Source organism: Lutra lutra, chromosome 13, assembly GCF_902655055.1.
Source record: "Lutra lutra chromosome 13, mLutLut1.2, whole genome shotgun sequence".
In the NCBI taxonomy this organism is placed as follows: Eukaryota; Metazoa; Chordata; class Mammalia; order Carnivora; family Mustelidae; genus Lutra; species Lutra lutra.
In genome coordinates, this window is record NC_062290.1 from 72,168,340 (window position 1) to 72,186,962 (window position 18,623).

Genomic DNA, 18,623 nt, shown 5'->3' on the forward strand with positions numbered 1-18,623 from the left:
GGACAACAAGCTCATATTCGTGTCTGCCTTGCCAAGGTGAACACTGAGCCCTATTTCTGCTGAAATGCTTCAAGTACTAGTCATCCACTTAGCTTCTGAAGGTGTTAAGAGTTGGTTTTCAACGTCCTTTAATTTACTTTTTCTCCAGACTCCATGAGCTGCTCAGCAGGCTATGAAAACACTCCTTTGAGAAGGGTGATTCAAGGTGGAGAGTAAGGTGTTGGAAACCCAGGTATGTCTTTCCAGAAGGGTCAGGGATGGAGAGAAAGGAATTAAAGACCATCAGCCAGAATCCAGAGGAAGCTCTTTCAAGAACTCCTCATTGCAAAAGGACACTTGGCTGGGGTTATTCCCAGGCTAAGGGTGTGTGAGCCCAGGAAGGAGCGGTCAGGCACAGATCCCTTCAACTCTGCCCTAAAACAAGGGCAATCAGGAGCCTGGTGAGGGAGTCCTAGGCGCAGTGGGTTAGAAATTTCATTTAACAGTTTTGTTAAAAGCTGTTAATTTTTAAATCTCAAAGTGCTTTGTTTGCCTCTTATTGGAGTGTAGTTCTAAGAAGCTGTGAAGCTAAGGGTAAATTATAAAAAGACCAGCTGAGAATGGTTTGCAACAGAACAGCCACATTTATTTATTTATTTTGGGGGGGCTTGGGTTGAGCTCTTTTTTTTTTTTTTTAAAGATTTTATTTAGGGTGTCTGGGTGGCTCAGTTGGTTAAGCAACTGGCCTTCGGCTCAGCTCATGATCCTGGAATCCCAGGCTCGAGTCCCACATCCGGCTCCCTGCTTAGCAGGGAGTCTGCTTCTCCCACTGACCTGTCTCCTCTCATTCTCTCTCTCTCTCTCCCCCTCTCAAATAAATAAATAAAATCTTTTTAAAAAAAGATAAAAAATTTTAAAAAAAGAAGATTTTATTTATTTGAGAGAGAGAGAGTATACAAGAAGGGTTAAGGTCAGAGGGAAAAGCAGACTCTACTCAGCAGGGAGACCAACACAGGACTTGATCCTGGGACTCCAGGGTCATGACCTGAGTCAAAGGCAGTCGCTTAACTGACTGAGCCACCCAGGCATCCAGAACAATCCTACTAAAATTAACACCAATATCACCGGCTCTGGCTTCCAAAGACAGAAAGCTGAAGAGTAGAAGCTAGACCTCTCTCATGCAGGACCACCGGGATGGGTAAGATGATGTGGTTTTCCAGGCTAAACATTTCTCTGAAAATTCCAATATTAGAGAGAGGGTTTCAGGAGAGGACTGTGATCTCATCAGACCTCTGGCCCAAGTGAAGGTGTGAACTCTGGTGACCACCCTCAGACGAAAGCTTCTGACACCCCAGGGGCTCTAATCAGTGGATGCTGGCAAGGTCTCACACAGGGGGAATCGAACTTCCTGTCAACTCTATGACCAGAGAAAGGGAGAATTCTCAAAGGCTGAGAGCCCAGGGAGGCCGGGATTAGTAGGGAGGAAAAGGGAAAAAACAGGGAGAAAACAAACAAACAAAAAAACCCCCAAAAAACAAATAAAAGGAGGGGTCACTGAAGGGGCAATGAATAAGGAGAGATCAAACAGCAGAAAGACTCCCTTTCACACCCTTGGCAATGACCAGGATCTACTGCAGGACAATGGTTTTTCAAACAACCTACTTCCTGTGTCAAGCACCCAACAGCGATCTTCATGAAGTCGGGCATCTTGTCTGCTTGGCTCTCACCATCGCCCCAGGCCAGCACTCTACCGGACACATAGGACGCGCTTAATCAAAAGGTGTAGCGGGGTGTTCAGCTTTGGACACCACTGAGTAAAGCAAAACAAGAGGTGTCACAAAGCCCCACACCTAAGCTGAGGGTAACTCCTTTTTCAGGAAGACCTTAAGAGGCTATTTTGCCTTGTAGTACTTGGTGGACATAATTCACTACTCAGGGGCCGTTTGTCTACACTGGGGACTCCTCCCTTCCCTTATACCTGACCCACCAGAGGGCCAGGGACCCTATCTGGTGGAGGGTAAGGTGTTGGAATTTCCCCCTACATTCCCCCTACATTCCCATGAAGGTTTGCTGAAAAAAACACTATGGCTAGTAATTTGGGGACCTTCAAAAGTGCTACTTGAAGCAGATCCCATGGCTAGGATTAAGTATGCTTTCGAGTCTGTTTCACAGGTAAGTATAAGACAGTGAGCTGAGGTGTCCCCGCCTTTAAAATGGGCTTCCAGAACTTGAAATGTCAAGCCCTCACACTTGCTCCTGGGATCCCACACATTACAGAATGTTTTCCTTGAAGAAAAAAAAATCCGGGAAGATTCTTAAATGCTTTTTTTTTTTTTAAGGTATGAATTCTAAGCTTGAAGGTATAATCACCTTCACTAATTTCTACGTGTGTCAATTTAAGCCTCTCATTAAGTCTTTAGCTATCTCAGTCCTTCCAGATCAACCTTCATAGTAATCATGGGAGCCAGTCAGTCACTTGTTTTGACACCGAAGGATGTTTCCTACAAGCGTGATGTAGGAGGGACTTTAGGGAAAATGGGTCAGAAGAGAGAAAAAGGCAGGCTTCTGGTTTTGTAAAGGAGGAAGACATTGAAGGGGGAGGGGCGGGGTTTCTGAGCAGGACGCGGTCTCTGGTGGAGTCCTATAGCCTCTGCTCATATCCGTGCAGAGAGGGAGGAGGAAAGTGCATTTCCTATCGGCCCCACTCCGAAAGTCTCTGCAGACATCTTCACTGGACAAGGAGGCAGGGAAGTTGCAAGCCACCTGGTCACTGGATGGAGACAGGCATAATGGTCCTTTACTGGGAAAGCTGGTTCTCAAAGGACACCCCTTCCCTTGCTTAAATAGAAAAGGTCAACTCAGGGAAGGCATGAAGTGAGCCATGGGTTTCCTTTAGGAAGGAATGAACCTGGGGCAGACTTAATGAGTTCCTTAACAAAAGAGCATCCTGGAGATGGTAAGACTTGGAGCCATGCAACCCCCAAATCTTCTCCTTGACGTGAGACAGAGAGACGCCCAACCTCGGCTGAACCAGGCAGTATACTCAGGCAGTTTGATACCAATCTGCTCACTCGGGGTAGCTCCTGCGGGGCAGCTCCTGGAGGGAGGGACTCAGGCTGGAGGCTGGTGAGGAGCTGGGGGGCACCCGGCAACCGTGAGTTCTGACACTGACTAGACTTCCACACAGATTCGGATCCGACCTCGATCCGACCAGCGACTTAACACGCGGCAAGTCCCCAAGCCCCAGCCTCATTCTCTCCACCTAAAAAGGCGCCCTCCTCAAGTTGTGAGAATCAACAGAGACAACATATGTGAAACATACTTGGCAGATTCCAAAGTGCTACCGAAATGCTAATAATTATTAAGCGTGATCTTATTACAGCTGGGACCAAACGCTTTCTGGAACACATTAGTAATTGTTTACCAAAAGCCACGGGAGGGACAGGAACTCCCCTGGTGAAAAAAATGCTTCAAAACAGGCTTTGCTGAAAACCAGCTAGCCATCACCGGAGGATTCCATCTACGGCCCAGCCACCTCAAGGCGGGCCCTTGGCGTTGGGGAGTGGGTGGCATGGGCACCTGTTAGGGGCCAGCTCCCTCTTTCTGCTCCTGTCCAGAGTACAGCCCCCATCAGACACTCTGCCTTCTGCCAATGACACCACGGGGCAGGTGGAAAACCAGAACAGCCAAGATTCTGGAGTTGGACAGCTCAGGGTTCCAAACCCAGCAGACATGACCACTTCTTGTATGGAGACAGCCTGTTTTTTTAAAAAATAAATAATTATAGTTGTTATTCTTTATGGCATTTTTATCATATGCTAAACAACACACTGAGTATTTATCTCATCTAACCCTTACAATTGACCCATGAGATACCCAATTTACAGACGGGGAAGTGGAGGGTACAGAGAGGTGACAGGGACGGGCTGCCTGGGGTCACACAGGAAGCGAGGGACAGAGTCAGGACTTAAAGCCTGGCTCTGTGTGGTGAGATTGCTTCTCAGATCTTTTCTAGTTCTGATGCTGTACTATTCTAACAACTCCCACACGTAAACAGCACTTGGTTGTTTCCAGAAGTGGTACACTTGTTAAGAGAGCAAGCTTCTGAGTTAGCCTGTCTGGTTCCAATCGGGCAGAACCATTTACGATGCAACAAGCTCTCTGGGACTCTGATCGTCCTCCATACAGCGGGGACAACAGTTCTGTGAGGCAGTGCCCATGAAGCACTGGACTCAGACTATGAGCTAAATTCGGGGTTTCCCTTTGTGCGAGTCTCCTGTCTGACCCGGCTTCCCTGAGCACAGGTCCCCTCTAGCAGCGGGGGTGGGGGGGACATCCTCCCCATTCTGTAGCAGGGGTCGTTACATTACGTTCCACACTCTTGGGCTCCTTGGGACCTATGCGGGGACACTGGGGAAGCAGGGCTCCAGGTGCCCCACTTGCTCCAGCACAGAGCGGCTCTGCTGTTGTTTCTTCTGCAAACGATCGTGGTTAAGAAGAGGGTTTTCCTACTCCATCTCTAGGAAATGTACAGACTAAACGAAACGTGCGCATACTAAAATTTAACACTAGCATTTCTGTGTTCTCCATTCCTTATGCTGCGGTCCCCTGGATCAGAACCTCCCGCCCATCCTGGGAGGCGGGCCCACAACCAGGCCTGTCCCAGGGTGGCTCACCCAGCAGCTGTGGGCTGTGCCCCGTTTCACAGGCTCCTATCCATACAGGTGGCCACCCTCTGAGAGACGCTGCTCAGAACCACAGGGGATAGTAGGCGCTCCTCTCTCAAGTTTTTTTTTTTTTTTAAAGATTTTATTTATTTATTTGACAGAGAGAGATCACAAGTAGACAGAGAGGCAGGCAGAGAGAGAGAGAGAGAGGGAAGCAGGCTCCCTGCTGAGCAGAGAGCCCGATGCGGGACTCGATCCCAGGACCCTGAGATCATGACCTGAGCCGAAGGCAGCGGCTTAACCCACTGAGCCACCCAGGTGCCCGTCTCTTAAGTATTTTTAAGCTTCTTGGTGAAGTTCAGTGGACAGTGTTCAAGGAAAATCTTATGTGGGATTCTCACATGGGAAATGGAAGTGGAGCCCGCTGAATGGAGGGGGTTTTCAGGAGCTCTGTGTAAGACCACAGTCAAGCTCTTTCCCTCTTCGAGAGCCCACAGTGCCTCCTTGTGGACAATGTGATCAAGGACAAACAGTGTGCGATGGAAGGACTCCCGACACCAGAGGCTCTCCCAGGACTCCTTGGGGGCATTGCTCAACCCAGGTTGGCGTGTTTCCCCGTGCTACCTGACACCTTAGGGGCTTAGTCTGCATTCGGACTGTGACCTTCCTGGAACGACCTTCCCTCTGCACTTAATCCCATCCATCTTGTTAATACATCTCACCCCAGAGGACCTCCTGGAACCTCCCACATCCATTTCCTGTGGAACATACCACTACCACGAAAGGAAGTCTTGCCCTACCTTGGTCTTTCTTATTTATTCTTTTAAAGATTATTTCTTTATTTGACACAGCCAGAGAGCGAGAGAGCGAGAGAGCGAGAGCACACAAGTAGGCAGAGCAGTAGGCAGAGGGGAAGGGAGAAGCAGGCTCCCCGCTGAGCAGAGCGACCCAATGCTTGGCTTAATCCTAGGACCCTGGGACCACGACCTGAGCCGAAGGCAGACACTTAACTGATGGAGCCACCCAGGCGCCCCCCTACCTTGGTCTTCAGCTCTTTCTGGGTCTCATGATACATCCCCCAAATATACCAATATTAGACTGTTAGCTGGTTGGGGCCAGAAATCCTCTCTTTCCCTCCTTATGTTCCTGACCTCAGCACACAGTAAATACCCAATACACACTACTGAACTGGTGTCTCCATAGTGCCTTCCTGCCTTTCCCATCCCCTCCAATGCCAAACACTTAGTCATATTATGTAACTCGCTCTTACCCTCTCCTTGTTTCAATTACTCAGGAGAGTGTTTAAAAGTGTTGAGCTTTACAGTGTTTAAAATGTATATCTCAATTTTGAACTTTTTGCACTGCAAGGCCAGAGAACACAACACTTTCGTTTTCTTCCTTCAAACTTAAGTCAACACAGCCTCCTGCAGGACACTGGAAAAAAGGGCTATTTCTCTTCGTAGATATTCAGTATATGTCTATCAATCCTACCGAGTAATCATATTATTCCTCCCGTCTTAACCCGATTTCATTTTCCGCAAGTTATGAAGTATTTTTTGTTTTTTTTGGGGTGGGGTTAATTCCCTTCACCTTTTACTCCATGGGTTTTTTATACTTTCTACTGTGTTCAGATACGCATTGCTCTAATATTATTATTTCCATTCTATTCCTTTTATTTATTTATTTATTTGTTTGACAGAGATCACAAATAGCAGAGAGGGCAGGCAGAGACAGAGGGGAAAGCAGGCTCCCCGCCGAGCAGAGAGCCCGATGCGGGGCTCGATCCCAGGATCCTGAGATCATGACCCGAGCCGAAGGCAGAGGCTCAAACCACCGAGCCACCCAGGCACCCTCCATTCTATTCCTGACGCCATTATAAACCTTTCACTTAAGATTCTTTGCTTTATAGTGTTTCCTATTTAATATTCGCATCATTCATACTCTTCTGAATCAATATGTGACCACGTGTATTTGACAAACTTCTTAGTTTTGCTTCTATGACTTTTCTCTTCCTATAGCTTTCCAGTGAAAAACGGCACAGCTGACTTGTGCTTCTGAATCGAATCCAGACTCCTTCCGGGACTTATGAATTCGGACTGCGTATGCTGTCGTTAATCACAATCTATTCTAACAGTTTACGTTAGGCTTCTTTGAGCTCTTCTGTTATCTTTATTGTATGAACTACACTTCTTCCACCTTGAACAACATTGGAAGATAAACACTCACTCCATTCACTGTTCGTGATCAATACAATGGACTTAAAAACTGAACCTCCTTTGTTCCTGCTTCCTTCTGCGAGGGCCCTGCCTGTGCCTCTGTCACAGTCTCAATTCTGTGGTCAGAGGCCCCTCCTGGGGAAGGAAGACAGGGGTCTGACTCTGGATTCTACTCCTGGTCACACGGTTCAGGGGACCTGGGCAGGCCAGCCACTCTGCCCTCACAGGATGACGTGACCCCGCTCCAAAACTACAGGACAGTGCCTGGTGGGGTCAGGCACTGGCTCCTCCACCACCCTTTGGGCTCACCCACACTGCCTTTCTAGCACCTTCTACTGCTGAGCGATTTGAGCTTTTGTGTTGGCAGCTAAATATGCTCAGAGTCCCCTCCTCCTTGATGTGACATGTTTCTCCATGACGACTCTTTACGAGCATTACTAGGTAAGAGGGTGAGGCAGAGTTCAGCACAGGCTGTGGTCCCATCCCCAGCTCTCCAGGCCCGCTGCCCTACGCTCTGAACCCCACCGTGTTCCGCGATGAGCATGGGCTCCCTGGTGCCTGGGGTCACGCGGCAGCCACTGAGCAAGCCCACTGAGACTGCTGTGGCCTCCCCACAGGCCGAGGACGGTGGCCCTCGAGGTCTCTTACCTCAAACTGGATCCTCACTGTCCCGCTTTCAAGGCCCTTCTTTAGTTTGTTCCATGGATCCCTCCAAGGTGTCCCCACCCTCTGGACAAATGGGGAAAATGGCCTCAGGGAAAAGCTGGTTTAGTTCATCTTCGGATTTGATGTCTGCGAACGAGTGCACTGCTGTAGTGAACAAGAAAAAGAGTGTGTCTGGCAGGGGTAGGAACGTTCTGGTTGATCTGTTTCCTCAAAAAAAAAAAAAAAAAAAAACGTACTTACGGCACCTGCACGCAGATGGTTTAAAACAGCTTATTAAACGATTAAGCTCATGGTAATCACTTTCACCAAAGACACTACTTCTTGAATGATTCAGTAAGTGCTAATTATACAAAATGACATACTAATCTTTCTGGTTAGTTTTAAATGACGGTGTTTTGTACTCAGAGTCTTTTGACTAAGGTGGGAGAGAGTGAATATTTTTAAGGAAACCTGACTTCCTCCAACTTTGTTCTCTCTGACCTGGTTATTCTTCTACCCAACTGTCTCCTCTCCCCTACCTCTCTCTCAGGTCCCTTTCCCTTTCTTTCTTTCTTTCTTTTTTTTTTTTAAGATTTTATTTATTTATTTGAGAGAGAGACAGTGAGAGAGAGCATGAGCAAGGAGAGGGTCAGAGGGAGAAGCAGACTCCCCGTGGAGCTGGGAGTCCGATGCGGGACTCGATCCGGGGACTCTGGGACCTGAGCTGAAGGCAGCTGCCCAACCAACTGAGCCACCCAGGCATCCCTCTCAGGTCCCTTTCATTTGCTCCCTTAACACAAGTATTTTTCATGGGCACTCTATGACTGCATTGTTCCCCAGAGCCCAGTCAGCCTCTCCCTCAAGGCCATCTTTAGGTGGGAGGTTCCCAAATATATGTATCAAGTCCTAACAACTCCTCTGGGTTCAGTCCTACCTCATCAGTACGGATTCTGCCTTCACGTCAGACTCCTTGGGTAAGGACAAACATGGGAATCTCCCCCATCCCTAGGCCCTGCACTAACTTCCTCCCCAGTCTCACATGCCTCTTTCTGTCCACTGCCGCATTCTTCTCCCATCTCCCAAACTGGAAACTTTGGGATCATCTCTGAATTTTCCCCTTCTACCCAGGAAGGGAAGTCACTCTCTTACTCAAAAGCCTTCAGTGGGGGGCACCTGGGTGGCTCAGTGGGTTAAAGCCTCTGCCTTCGGCTCAGGTCATAATCCCAGGGTCCTGGGATCGAGCCCCACATCAGGCTCTCTGCTTAGCAGGGAGCCTGTTTCCTCCTCTCTCTCTACCTGCCTCTCTGCCTGCTTGTGATCTCTGTCTGTCAAATAAATAAATAAGTCTTAAAAAAAAAAAACCAACAAAAAAGAAAAAGCCTTCAATGGCTCCCCACTGCCTTCAGGACAACAAGAAAGGAGAAGGAAAATCACCACCATGGCACTTCCCCCAAATAGTTGAAACTGAATCCTGAACTAGCTACCACTGTCCCCATTTTACCGATGGGGAAATGGACTATCAGGGTGAAGAAGCTGTCTAAAGTTCCGAAGTGACCCGGACTATTGGGGGGGTGGGGAGACACACAGGAGTCCGGTCAGTCCACGGGTCTCTGATCCAAAAGACCACATTCTTTCCACAGACCCTGGAAGCACATTTCTTCTGCTGTTTTGTGAAGATAATATGATTTCTGTTATGTCTGCTACTCCTTATGCTGTTGACTTATTTTTCTTCCAGTCAATTCGTTTTTACTTAAATGTTTATTTTAAAAGTGAAATGATCGGGGCACCTGGGTGGCTCAGTGGGTTAAAGCCTCTGCCTTCAGCTCAGGTCATGATCCCAGAGTCCTGAGATGGAGCCCTGCATCCGGCTCTCTGCTCAGCAGGGAGCCTGCCTCTCTGCCTACTTGTGATCTCTGTCTGTCAAATGAATGAATAAAAATCTTAAAAAAAAAAAAAAAAAGGCTGTTTCAAACTTCAGCCTGTTTCCACCTTCTAGTGAGGGTGGGCTCACTAGAAGCCAAGGATGGACTTGGGGGCTTTAGCCATTTTTGGCCCCATAATTTCAACCAGTTCCTCTTCCTCCGTCCTTCAAAAAATAAAATAAAAGGGGCGCCTGGGTGGCTTAGCGGGTTAAAGCCTCTGCCTTCGGCTCAGGTCATGATCCCAGGGTCCTGGGATCGAGCCCCACATCGGGCTCTCTGCTCAGCGGGGAGCCTGCTTCCTCCTCTCTCTCTCTGCCTGCCTCTCTGCCTACCTGTGATCTCTCTCTGTCAAATAATAAATAAATAAAATCTTTAAAAAAAATAAAATAAATATAAATGAAACAATCATTAGTTCTAGACAGTCCGTGGCACTGCCCTTTAGCTCTAATAGTATACAAGCATCCATTTTTCTCCTCTCCAACCAGCGCCAGTCCCTTGCTATGGGCTGGTGGAGGACTCCCCTCCCAGGGAGGCCCGAAGACTCTATTCCTGGCCCTAGGATGGCCCACATGTCCCGGGGCGCAGCCTGTGAGGGGGCCTACTCCCCATCACTGGATTCCTGTTTCCGGCTTCACGGCGGCAGGACAACTTAGGCAGCCTGTGACTTGGTTTCCTCACCCTCTCCCTCTGGGTTAGGGCTACCATGCTGACCTTCTAAGAGCGTTATGTAAAGCAATAAGCACAGCGCAAGGCCAGCTGCCCAGGGCTGCGCTGACATCAGCAACTATGGCAGAGGAACATCCGCCTTGCTGGGCGTGGCAATGGCGGTTGGTGGGGGTGGGGCGCTGGGGATCTGGAGGGGATCTGGAGGGATCTGGAGAGATCTGGTGAGGCCTCAGGGATGCAGGCCAGCTCTGGGCTTAGAGAAGTACGGGGACAGAGGGAAAGCAGGTGTGTGGGGGTCTGGGAGCTGGGCGTATAGACACTGTGCGGCCAGAACAGAGGTGTGCCGCTAGGCCTCAAGTCACACACTTCATCGCCCTTATTTTAAATCTGGGCAGAACGATTCAAGGGCTTGGCTTATTTTACAACAGCAGCAGCAAGACCAGTCATGGTATTTAAGGGAAGCCGTCCTTCAAACGCCTGCCAGGTATCAGGAAACATTCTCGGTGCTTTCCAAGTCTAAGCATCAGTCTGTCTTCACAAGAACCCCGTGACGGGGTGGTCATCACACCCTTACTCTACATCAGAGTGAACAGGAGCACGAACTGGGCACGACACTTGCTCGAGGCCCCTTCACCCAGTAGCAATGGAGGGAGGATCACCCTGGGACCCTCCGCTCTACTGACTTCGACAGAACCCGACCCTTCGTGAAGGGGCCGAAAACACAAACGTCTGCGGGGGCGGGGGGGGGCAGGCAGCTGAGAGAGGGGTACGGGGCAGGGGAGCCGGCCAGGAGGGATCAGGGCTCATGCTCCGTATCAAGGGGCTAGGTGGGTGCTGCCTACCTCCAGAGGGCTGGCCACGAGGGGCTGGGCCCTGCGTGGGCAGATCTTCACATTTTTCAAGTGAGAAGTCCCACATCCTGGTTGGGAGGTGAAAGTTCTTGGATTTTCCAATGCCGGCTACGAGCTCAACATTTTCAAAACCACGGAACGGGCCACATAGGGCCCCACCTCTCTAAGGCCCCGTGGCTCCTCCCTGTGGCCGCTCTTACCTTTCCTCCTGATCACCAGGGCCAGCTCCCGCGTGTGGGACTCCCGGCTGGCTTTGATGAACATCACCACTTGGTCATGGGTGTGTTCCGAGATGTCCCGGCCATTGATTAACACGATTTGATCCCCTTCGTTCAGCTTAGGAATGCAGGTGTCTGCCTGGGTGGAGAGGAAAAGCGAGTTTCTTCAGTTACCATAACACAATCCTCAAGGGCAGGACGCGGACGCCCTTGGGGCCCAGACACTTGAGACCATGTTCGTGTTCTCGTCTCCCTCTGGCACGACCGCGCCATTATTTTTCTATCCGCTGCTATGCTGACACGGTCGCGGGTTGTGGGACTGTCAACGGTCCCGACGTGAGTCATGCAGCATTTCAGAATAAAGCTACGAGACTTACTGCAGCCTTTTCTCTACGATAGCCAACCTCCACTTATTACTATAACGTAGTAACTGTGAGGCTTCTGAGCTGCTGTTTTCTCGATGTGCTGTTAGGAAATGATTCGTCAGCCAAACGTGAGTCTTTGTCTCTCTTGCAATGGAGAAAGCCTTTGTCAGCGTAACACCAAAGGCAGAAACCAGCATGGAGAGAAGCAAAGCACCGAACAGTATAGAACAGAAGCCTTGTAATTTGAAGAGAACACAGGCAGTAAGAAAAAGGAAACTACGGGCTTAAGGCCCATGTATGAGTAAAAGCCCCAACCGGGTTTCCTTCTAAGGAGATGCAGTGTGGCTGCTCACTGTTCTAGAAAAGCAAACCCTCTCCTGAGGAGGCCAAGACGGAGGGCAGGGGGCAGGGTGCTGGCGTGGATGGTGGGTCCATGTGCAGAGTGAGCAGAGCAACAAACTCTGTGCCTCCATTTCCCTTCCGTGAGAGGACTTCTAAATTTTAATGGGCACACCACCAATCTCCTGGGAATCCCGTGAAAAATGCAAATTCTGGTTTAGGAGGTCTGGGATGGGGCCTGAGATTCTGTATTTCTAGTGAGTTCTCAGGGGATGCTGGTGCTACATTGACCGGCAAACTTCTGGAAAAAAACATGGATTCCATTCTTTCTTTCCATCTCCATGCATGCACTGACACACACTCTTTGTTGCTGGGAAAGGAACGGCACACGGAAAGAGAAATGTTAGATTTAGCAGAAAACAAAAGTAGGGAAGAACGAAATGTGTTCACTTACAGGTGACTCCGGGTTTATCCTCGATACCACGAGAGGCATCTTTTGGTCCACTCCTCCCTGGAAACACGTTAAATTAAAAAACAAAATGCTTGAATAGCTCATAGCAAAAAGACACACGGGTATTGCTGACACAGGGAGGGCTCAGACATCGCTTTAACCTATTCTCATCCCAGGGGTTGGCATCCTTTCAGGAGTACAAGCTCTGTGACCCTGTGGGGTCCAGTGGGGTAACCAGAGGACTGCTCAGATGTCTCTCACTGCCGTTCCCATATGGCATGAACTAAAGATGTGCTCAGAGGGTCGCGCTCCTTTTTAAAAATGCAACATCCCCCAAAGACTCCAAAAGCACAGCCTCGAAGTGCTGCTGGAAAGGGGAGTTTTCAGCATCGGGGATAGAAGCTGTAGAAAAAGTCACGTGCTGTGAGGGCAGGGCCTCAGCGGGGTGCTGGGGTACAGGAAGGGAAGTCTGCGGTGGCAGCTGTGGGGGTGGGCAGTGGAGACCACCCGCCCTCGCTCTGCTCTAGAGCAGGGCTTTGTCCACTTTGTATAGGGCCCGAGGGTAAGTAGGTATGGGATAGAGGGCTCTGTTCTAACTGCTCAACTCTGCCACCAGTGTCAAGGTAGCCACAAACCATTTGTAAATGAACGGATGTGGCCACGTGCGAATAAAACTTTATTTGCAGAAAAAGATGGGGTGTGACTTGTGGGCCAAAGCAGGCGGAGGTGGGGGAGGGCCCTGCACATGGCCTTGTAACTTGTGCTGCTCTTCTCTCTCATTGGCTTTAGTGATGCTCGTGGTTCCCTCGAAACCCCCTCTTCTGGAGGTAGACCGACGGCCAACAGTGCGTCATCGCTCTGAGCCTCAGTACACGTTTATAACTGAGCACAGCGTAGGCCCCTGGGCTGAGGCAGTGCTATGGCCACGTCAGAAACTCCCCAGTTCTGAGGCCTGAGCCAGTGTCCTCATGCAGACTTCAGCAAGCAGCACTCTCCCAATGGGAACTGAAAAGCCATCTAAAGACGGCATCCCTATGAAGACACACGACGTACCTTCAGATTAAATCCAAATTTTCCATCTTCATCTGGTGTGATGCGGATCAAAACTAAGTAGCCATCACCGTGATCATTCTGGAAAATGTGGCAGACATGATTAATTATGTTACTTCTTGCTCTCAGGGGGTGGTGAGGAGGTGTTTCCCCTTGGTCCTCATTACTTGAATTGTCCCGGGGCACCTCAGCCCAGGGAAGCCTGGGTGGTCGCCGGCTGGGCCGCTCAGCAGCCACGGGACCCGAGCTCACCCACCTTGTCACAGTAGTACTGGCTGCAGTCCTCGGCGGAGCCCCCTTTGGTCACCCTGTGGAAATCCTCTAAGAACTGCTGATCGACGCCATCTGGTGAGCAGGAGCCTGGAGCATTTGAAGATGAAGACACAGAACTGGATGACTTCTGGGTCAGGCAGCTTTGTGCTGGATTGTTCTCGGATATACTCCTTCATTATGGAGAAGGAGGAGATATCTTACTCACTGGATTAACATGTTAGCAGAGCAAGCATCATTGACGGTCGGGGCCTGGCATCCCAGGGCTGTCATGAATTCCTGCAACCTTAGGAGAGCTCCAAAGGTCAGTGCCAGGGCTCTGGCACACCTGGGGTCCACGGGCTGCCCTTGCTCTTGTCCAGCCTGAATATCACCACCTTTAGTTTTGGGGAAAATGTGCAGGAGGGCAGGGAGGATCCAGGAGCTGCTGAAAACTCAGCTCCCTTCCCAGGTCCTCTGAAGGTGACAGGGAAATGTGCCCAGCTACTCTGGTGGCTTAATTTCCAAAGCTCACTCAGATGTACACCTCTATCCCTTCTGAAAGCTTTTTCCTTTCATCTCATTCCTGCTGTTAGCTCTGTGTCAGTAGGACTCTTGGCTACCCAGCCTCCCCCAAATGGGACTGAAGTTCCATTTCGAAGACATTTACATTAATCCTAGTTTGCAGTATTTGCCTGTGATCTCCATTAATTACGTACAATGAGATTATACATTGCCCCCTCTAATATATGTCCTCCTGTGCCCATTTACACTTAATGAAGACCAGAAGTTCCTTGGTTTTATTACTCACATCTCAATAATGCTCAGGAGCCACGGTTACAGAATTTTCTTTTTAAAAGATGTTATTTTTTTAATCTATTTGTTAATTATTATTGTTGTAAGATTTTATTTATTTATTTGAGAGAGAGAACACAAAGGGACAGTGAGAGGGAGAAGCAGACTCCCTGCTGGGCAGAAAGCCGATGCAGGGCTCTATCCCAGGACCCTGAGATGATCACCTGAACTGAAGGCAGATGCTTAACTGACTGAGCCACCGAGGTGCCCCAAGATTTTATTTATTTGAGAGAGAGCGAGCAAGAGAATGAGAGAGCATGAGCAGGGTAGGAGGGGCAGAGGGAGAAGCAAACTCCCGGCTAAGCAGGCAGCCTGTCACAGGGCTCTATCCCAGGACCCTGAGATCATGAACTAAGTGTAAGGCCGACGCTTAACAGCCTGAGCCAACAGAACATTCCCATCAGCACAGGAAATTCTGTCTTAGAGAATTATAGACTATGAGAACAGTCCCTCTGAAATCCTCTGGTCTAACTCCCATTTCACAGATGAAGAAACTATGGTCTAGAGAGGCTGAGTGACTTGCCCAAAGGCAGTCAGCTTTCCGCTCACTTAACATACAGAATCTGATGGACTTGGGTCCCCAGGCATCTCTTTCTTCTCCAGGCCACACCAAGTCTGTTCCTAAGACCCCCCCCCCCCCGCAACCCCCCACCACAGAGGGTCACAGGGATTAACTATCTCAGCTGTCACTGTGTAGGACACTCGACTTCTCTGCATCACACACACCCCCACTATCCTCCCTCCAGAGCCACAGGCCTAGCAAAAGATGCCTTAAAATGCCAACAGACTATAGGGTTTTCTTTACCTACTACAGACTCTGCCACATTCTAACCTCAAATGGACTTAAAAGGTGACAGAGGAGAGTGGACAAGGCATTCAGTGACACATAATAGACAAATGATGGTGCTGCTGCCTCATTAAATTTTTATCTCAAACCCTTATCCGTGGATTTTTCATGAAATTGGGGCTTCTGTTTCCTAGAAAATTCAAATTATCTTACTCTAAACATAAAATCTGTATCATGTTCACACAATAATTCACTATCTCAATTTATGGGAATATAAAAATTCAGTGACAGACCAGTGTAGACATAACAGCGATATGCAAGACAAGAGTGTGGCCTTATGGCCTTCGAGCTGCTGGGTGACGAAGAGTGCTATGGATGGGAAAGGGTTTCAGAGACAGGATATTTTGGAAGTGAAGCTGTATACCAGTGGTAAGTTTTCACAATGAAAACGAATGAATCTTTAATTTACTTAAAGCTTTAAAAAAATTACCCCCAAATAGGGTAACTTGGCCTGTTTCAGGCATATAAGAGCACCCCCTAGTGGCAAGAGGGGCAACTGCTTGGCAGCTGCCAGACAAAAATCAAGCCAAACCCAGTTTAGGAAACACTATTTCCAGTTCTAGAGGTGGAGCTGAACCCTTAATATGAAGTTGCAAATAGCAAACAAGCTTCAAATGTTTGGAAGACTCTGGAGGGTGACAGTGACAGAAAGGGTGAAGGGCATATAAACAAAAAAGCAGAAGAGCAAAGTAATAAAGCAGAAGAGGACTAATTTCAAGAAGTCTCATTTTATGTCCATTATGTTTAATTTCTACATTTTGGATGCGTGGCTTACATCATATAAAGTTTTAAAGTATTTTTCTTTTTCAGTATAAAATGTAACGGTCGATCTAACACAGCCCACAGTGCTAAAAATAATATATTCCAAGTCATTATGTGCCCAATCCTATTTTCTAAGTAGGGATGGAGAGGTTACTTTTAGAGAGCAATTTATTAAACATATGACGATTTTTTTTTGGCTGATCAACTATGTACAGACGTTCCCTGTAGGCTGCAGTAGCGTTCTGCTCAGCGTGGAGGATGGACAGACAGATGGTGAGGAGGACATCAACTGAGAAGCAACAAGAACGTGGCAGCTGGATACAGCACACGGATGCCAGGAGCCAAGATGCCAAACCAAGCAGGCTTCTTCCCTCCTTGGGGCAGGATGCTTCGTGCTACTGAGGGGGAGCCTGGTGGGTGAGGAGGGACGAGGGGAGCAGCCAGGGGTACTTGGGTTCTAAGGAAAGGAGTGAAGAAAGGGAGTAGGATAAGCTGAGGCAAGAAGTCATTGTGGGCTGACAAAGCCAGTAACTGGGAAGAGGGTCTGTCCCTGAGGCAGGAAAGGGGCACTTGTCAGAGGAGCGGGGGACATGGCGGGTGGGGAGGGACTGTCACTGCTGTCTGGGAGCCAGAGCAGCCAGGGAGGGACTGCCCACCTCCAGCTCACTGGGGAGACAGGGGTAAGGACAGACTGACCGGCAGACCAAAGCGCATTCACCTGCAGGAAACATATGCTTCAGAACTCTAAGTGCCACCGACTACAGGTATGAGAAGCCAAAGTCATGCCAGAATTCATCTCTCAGAAGAGAAGCAAAGCTAAGGAAATTGTAAATGGTAGGACTGCCCACGAAAGAAAACTCCCTGATCGTGATGCTTTGATGTCACAGCTCCCTAAACCCTACGAAAGGACAATGACCTACACCCTCAAGCCTGTTGGAGAGAGCAAAGCCGTGCTCCATGGAGGGCGTCCCAGCTCTAACTGGGTGCCTGGTGAGGAGGTGTTTGCTGTGTGGTGTGACAGAACAGGGGCCATTTGCTGTCATTTCTCTCTAGAGTCTATGAGCTTCTCCATGTTGGCAGAGACCTCTTCCTCTTTCTCCTTCTCTTTCTCTCCTATCCTAGCACACAAGACACCCAGCCAGGCACGCAGTGAGAGCTCAACATGGTGCTGAGTGAATGAAGAAGAAAACCACCTTCCTGAAGTACCTGGGCTTGGCTGAGTTACGCTAGAAGAGCACAGAATTCACTGAGTCACCTGGAGGCGGAGGGGAAAAGGTGGGCTATGTAGCTCCCAGCTTCTATGAGCTCAGAGCTTCTGAGGGCGTCACGTTCATACGGGTCCCCTGAGGATCTTGTTAAAATGCAGACTCTCATTCAGCAGGCCTGGGGTGGGCCCGAGGCTCACATTTTCAGCAAGCTCTCAGGAGATGCTGATGTTCCTGAGCTGTGGCTGAAGCGTGAGTGTGAGGGGCTACAAGAAAGGGTACCAGCTCCCCCCTAGTGCCATGTTTCTTGTGAATGAGATTCGTGGAGAAATTTTTCATACAGATCTTATCTTCACATCAGGGTCGCTGAATGACAAACAGAATACTCTTTTCAAGTGTGGGTTTTTAGGACATGGAGATGTTCTGCACATGATACTCTGAAGATACTCTGAAATCTGTTGTAAATGCCAACGGCCCAAGATCAAGACTTCAGAAGTGGCAGAAGTGGCTCAGGGAGTATGGTGCAGATGGGTTGCTTTCTGGGCTCTATTATTTCTGCACTAACGGAATCATGGGTCGTGCATCTGTCCCACACCCCCGGCTTCTCCCTCAGAAATGAAGATATCGCAATAGCAAGAAAGCCCTTCCATTTCAGTCACTTCATGCTTTAGTTCTCTGAGGAGAGTTTCCTGCCATATGACCTGCCACAGACCTACCACACGGCTCTGCTCACAAATGATGGTTAACCTAAACTCACCAAAGGAGGTCTGTTTGATTTCTTCGTGTGCATATAAATCAAATCGTGCAATGCTGTTCACAGGATATGGGTACCTAACGTGAAGGTGGCAGAGGGGGCATCCCGCTGCTTCCTGTAACCATCTGTCTATCTGTCCATCTGTCTGTCCAACCATGCAAGTACTCACTGAATATGTACTAAGTGCTGGGCACCATGCCAGGTCTGGGGGAAGGAGAGGTACACAGGGCACTATCCCTGCTCTCAGAGAGGTACACATGGCACTATCCCTGCTCACAGTCTAGTTTCAGAGAGGAATTAAAAAAAAAAAAAAAAAGAGAAGAATTTAAAGTATAAAAATAATCAAATAATATCTTGTTGCAATGGAGATGCTCAGATGTCTGAGTGTACAGCAGGAAGCCAGGAGAGCCTTCACAGAGCAGGGAGCACTGGACCTGGAGTTTGAGTGATGAATTAGCAGGGGTCTGAACAGGTAGCTGAGAGGGAAGGAGAAGATGGACTAGGAAAAATATTAACAAAAAGGACAAAATAGCAGCATATGCAGAGGCAAGAAACTCTGACAAAGTGACATGCTGGGGCACA

General features: G+C 48.9%; 1 protein-coding gene across 1 annotated transcript in view; it reads right to left on the bottom strand.

Annotated features, from left to right (window-relative positions):
- Positions 1–18,623, bottom strand: part of PTPN3 (protein tyrosine phosphatase non-receptor type 3) — a 111,293-nt gene that overhangs the window by 19,863 nt on the left and 72,807 nt on the right. The window contains 6 exon segments of the mRNA XM_047699159.1: positions 7,511–7,555; positions 7,557–7,672; positions 11,147–11,303; positions 12,323–12,379; positions 13,373–13,450; positions 13,626–13,812. Coding sequence (XP_047555115.1) covers positions 7,511–7,555; positions 7,557–7,672; positions 11,147–11,303; positions 12,323–12,379; positions 13,373–13,450; positions 13,626–13,812 — 640 coding nt within the window.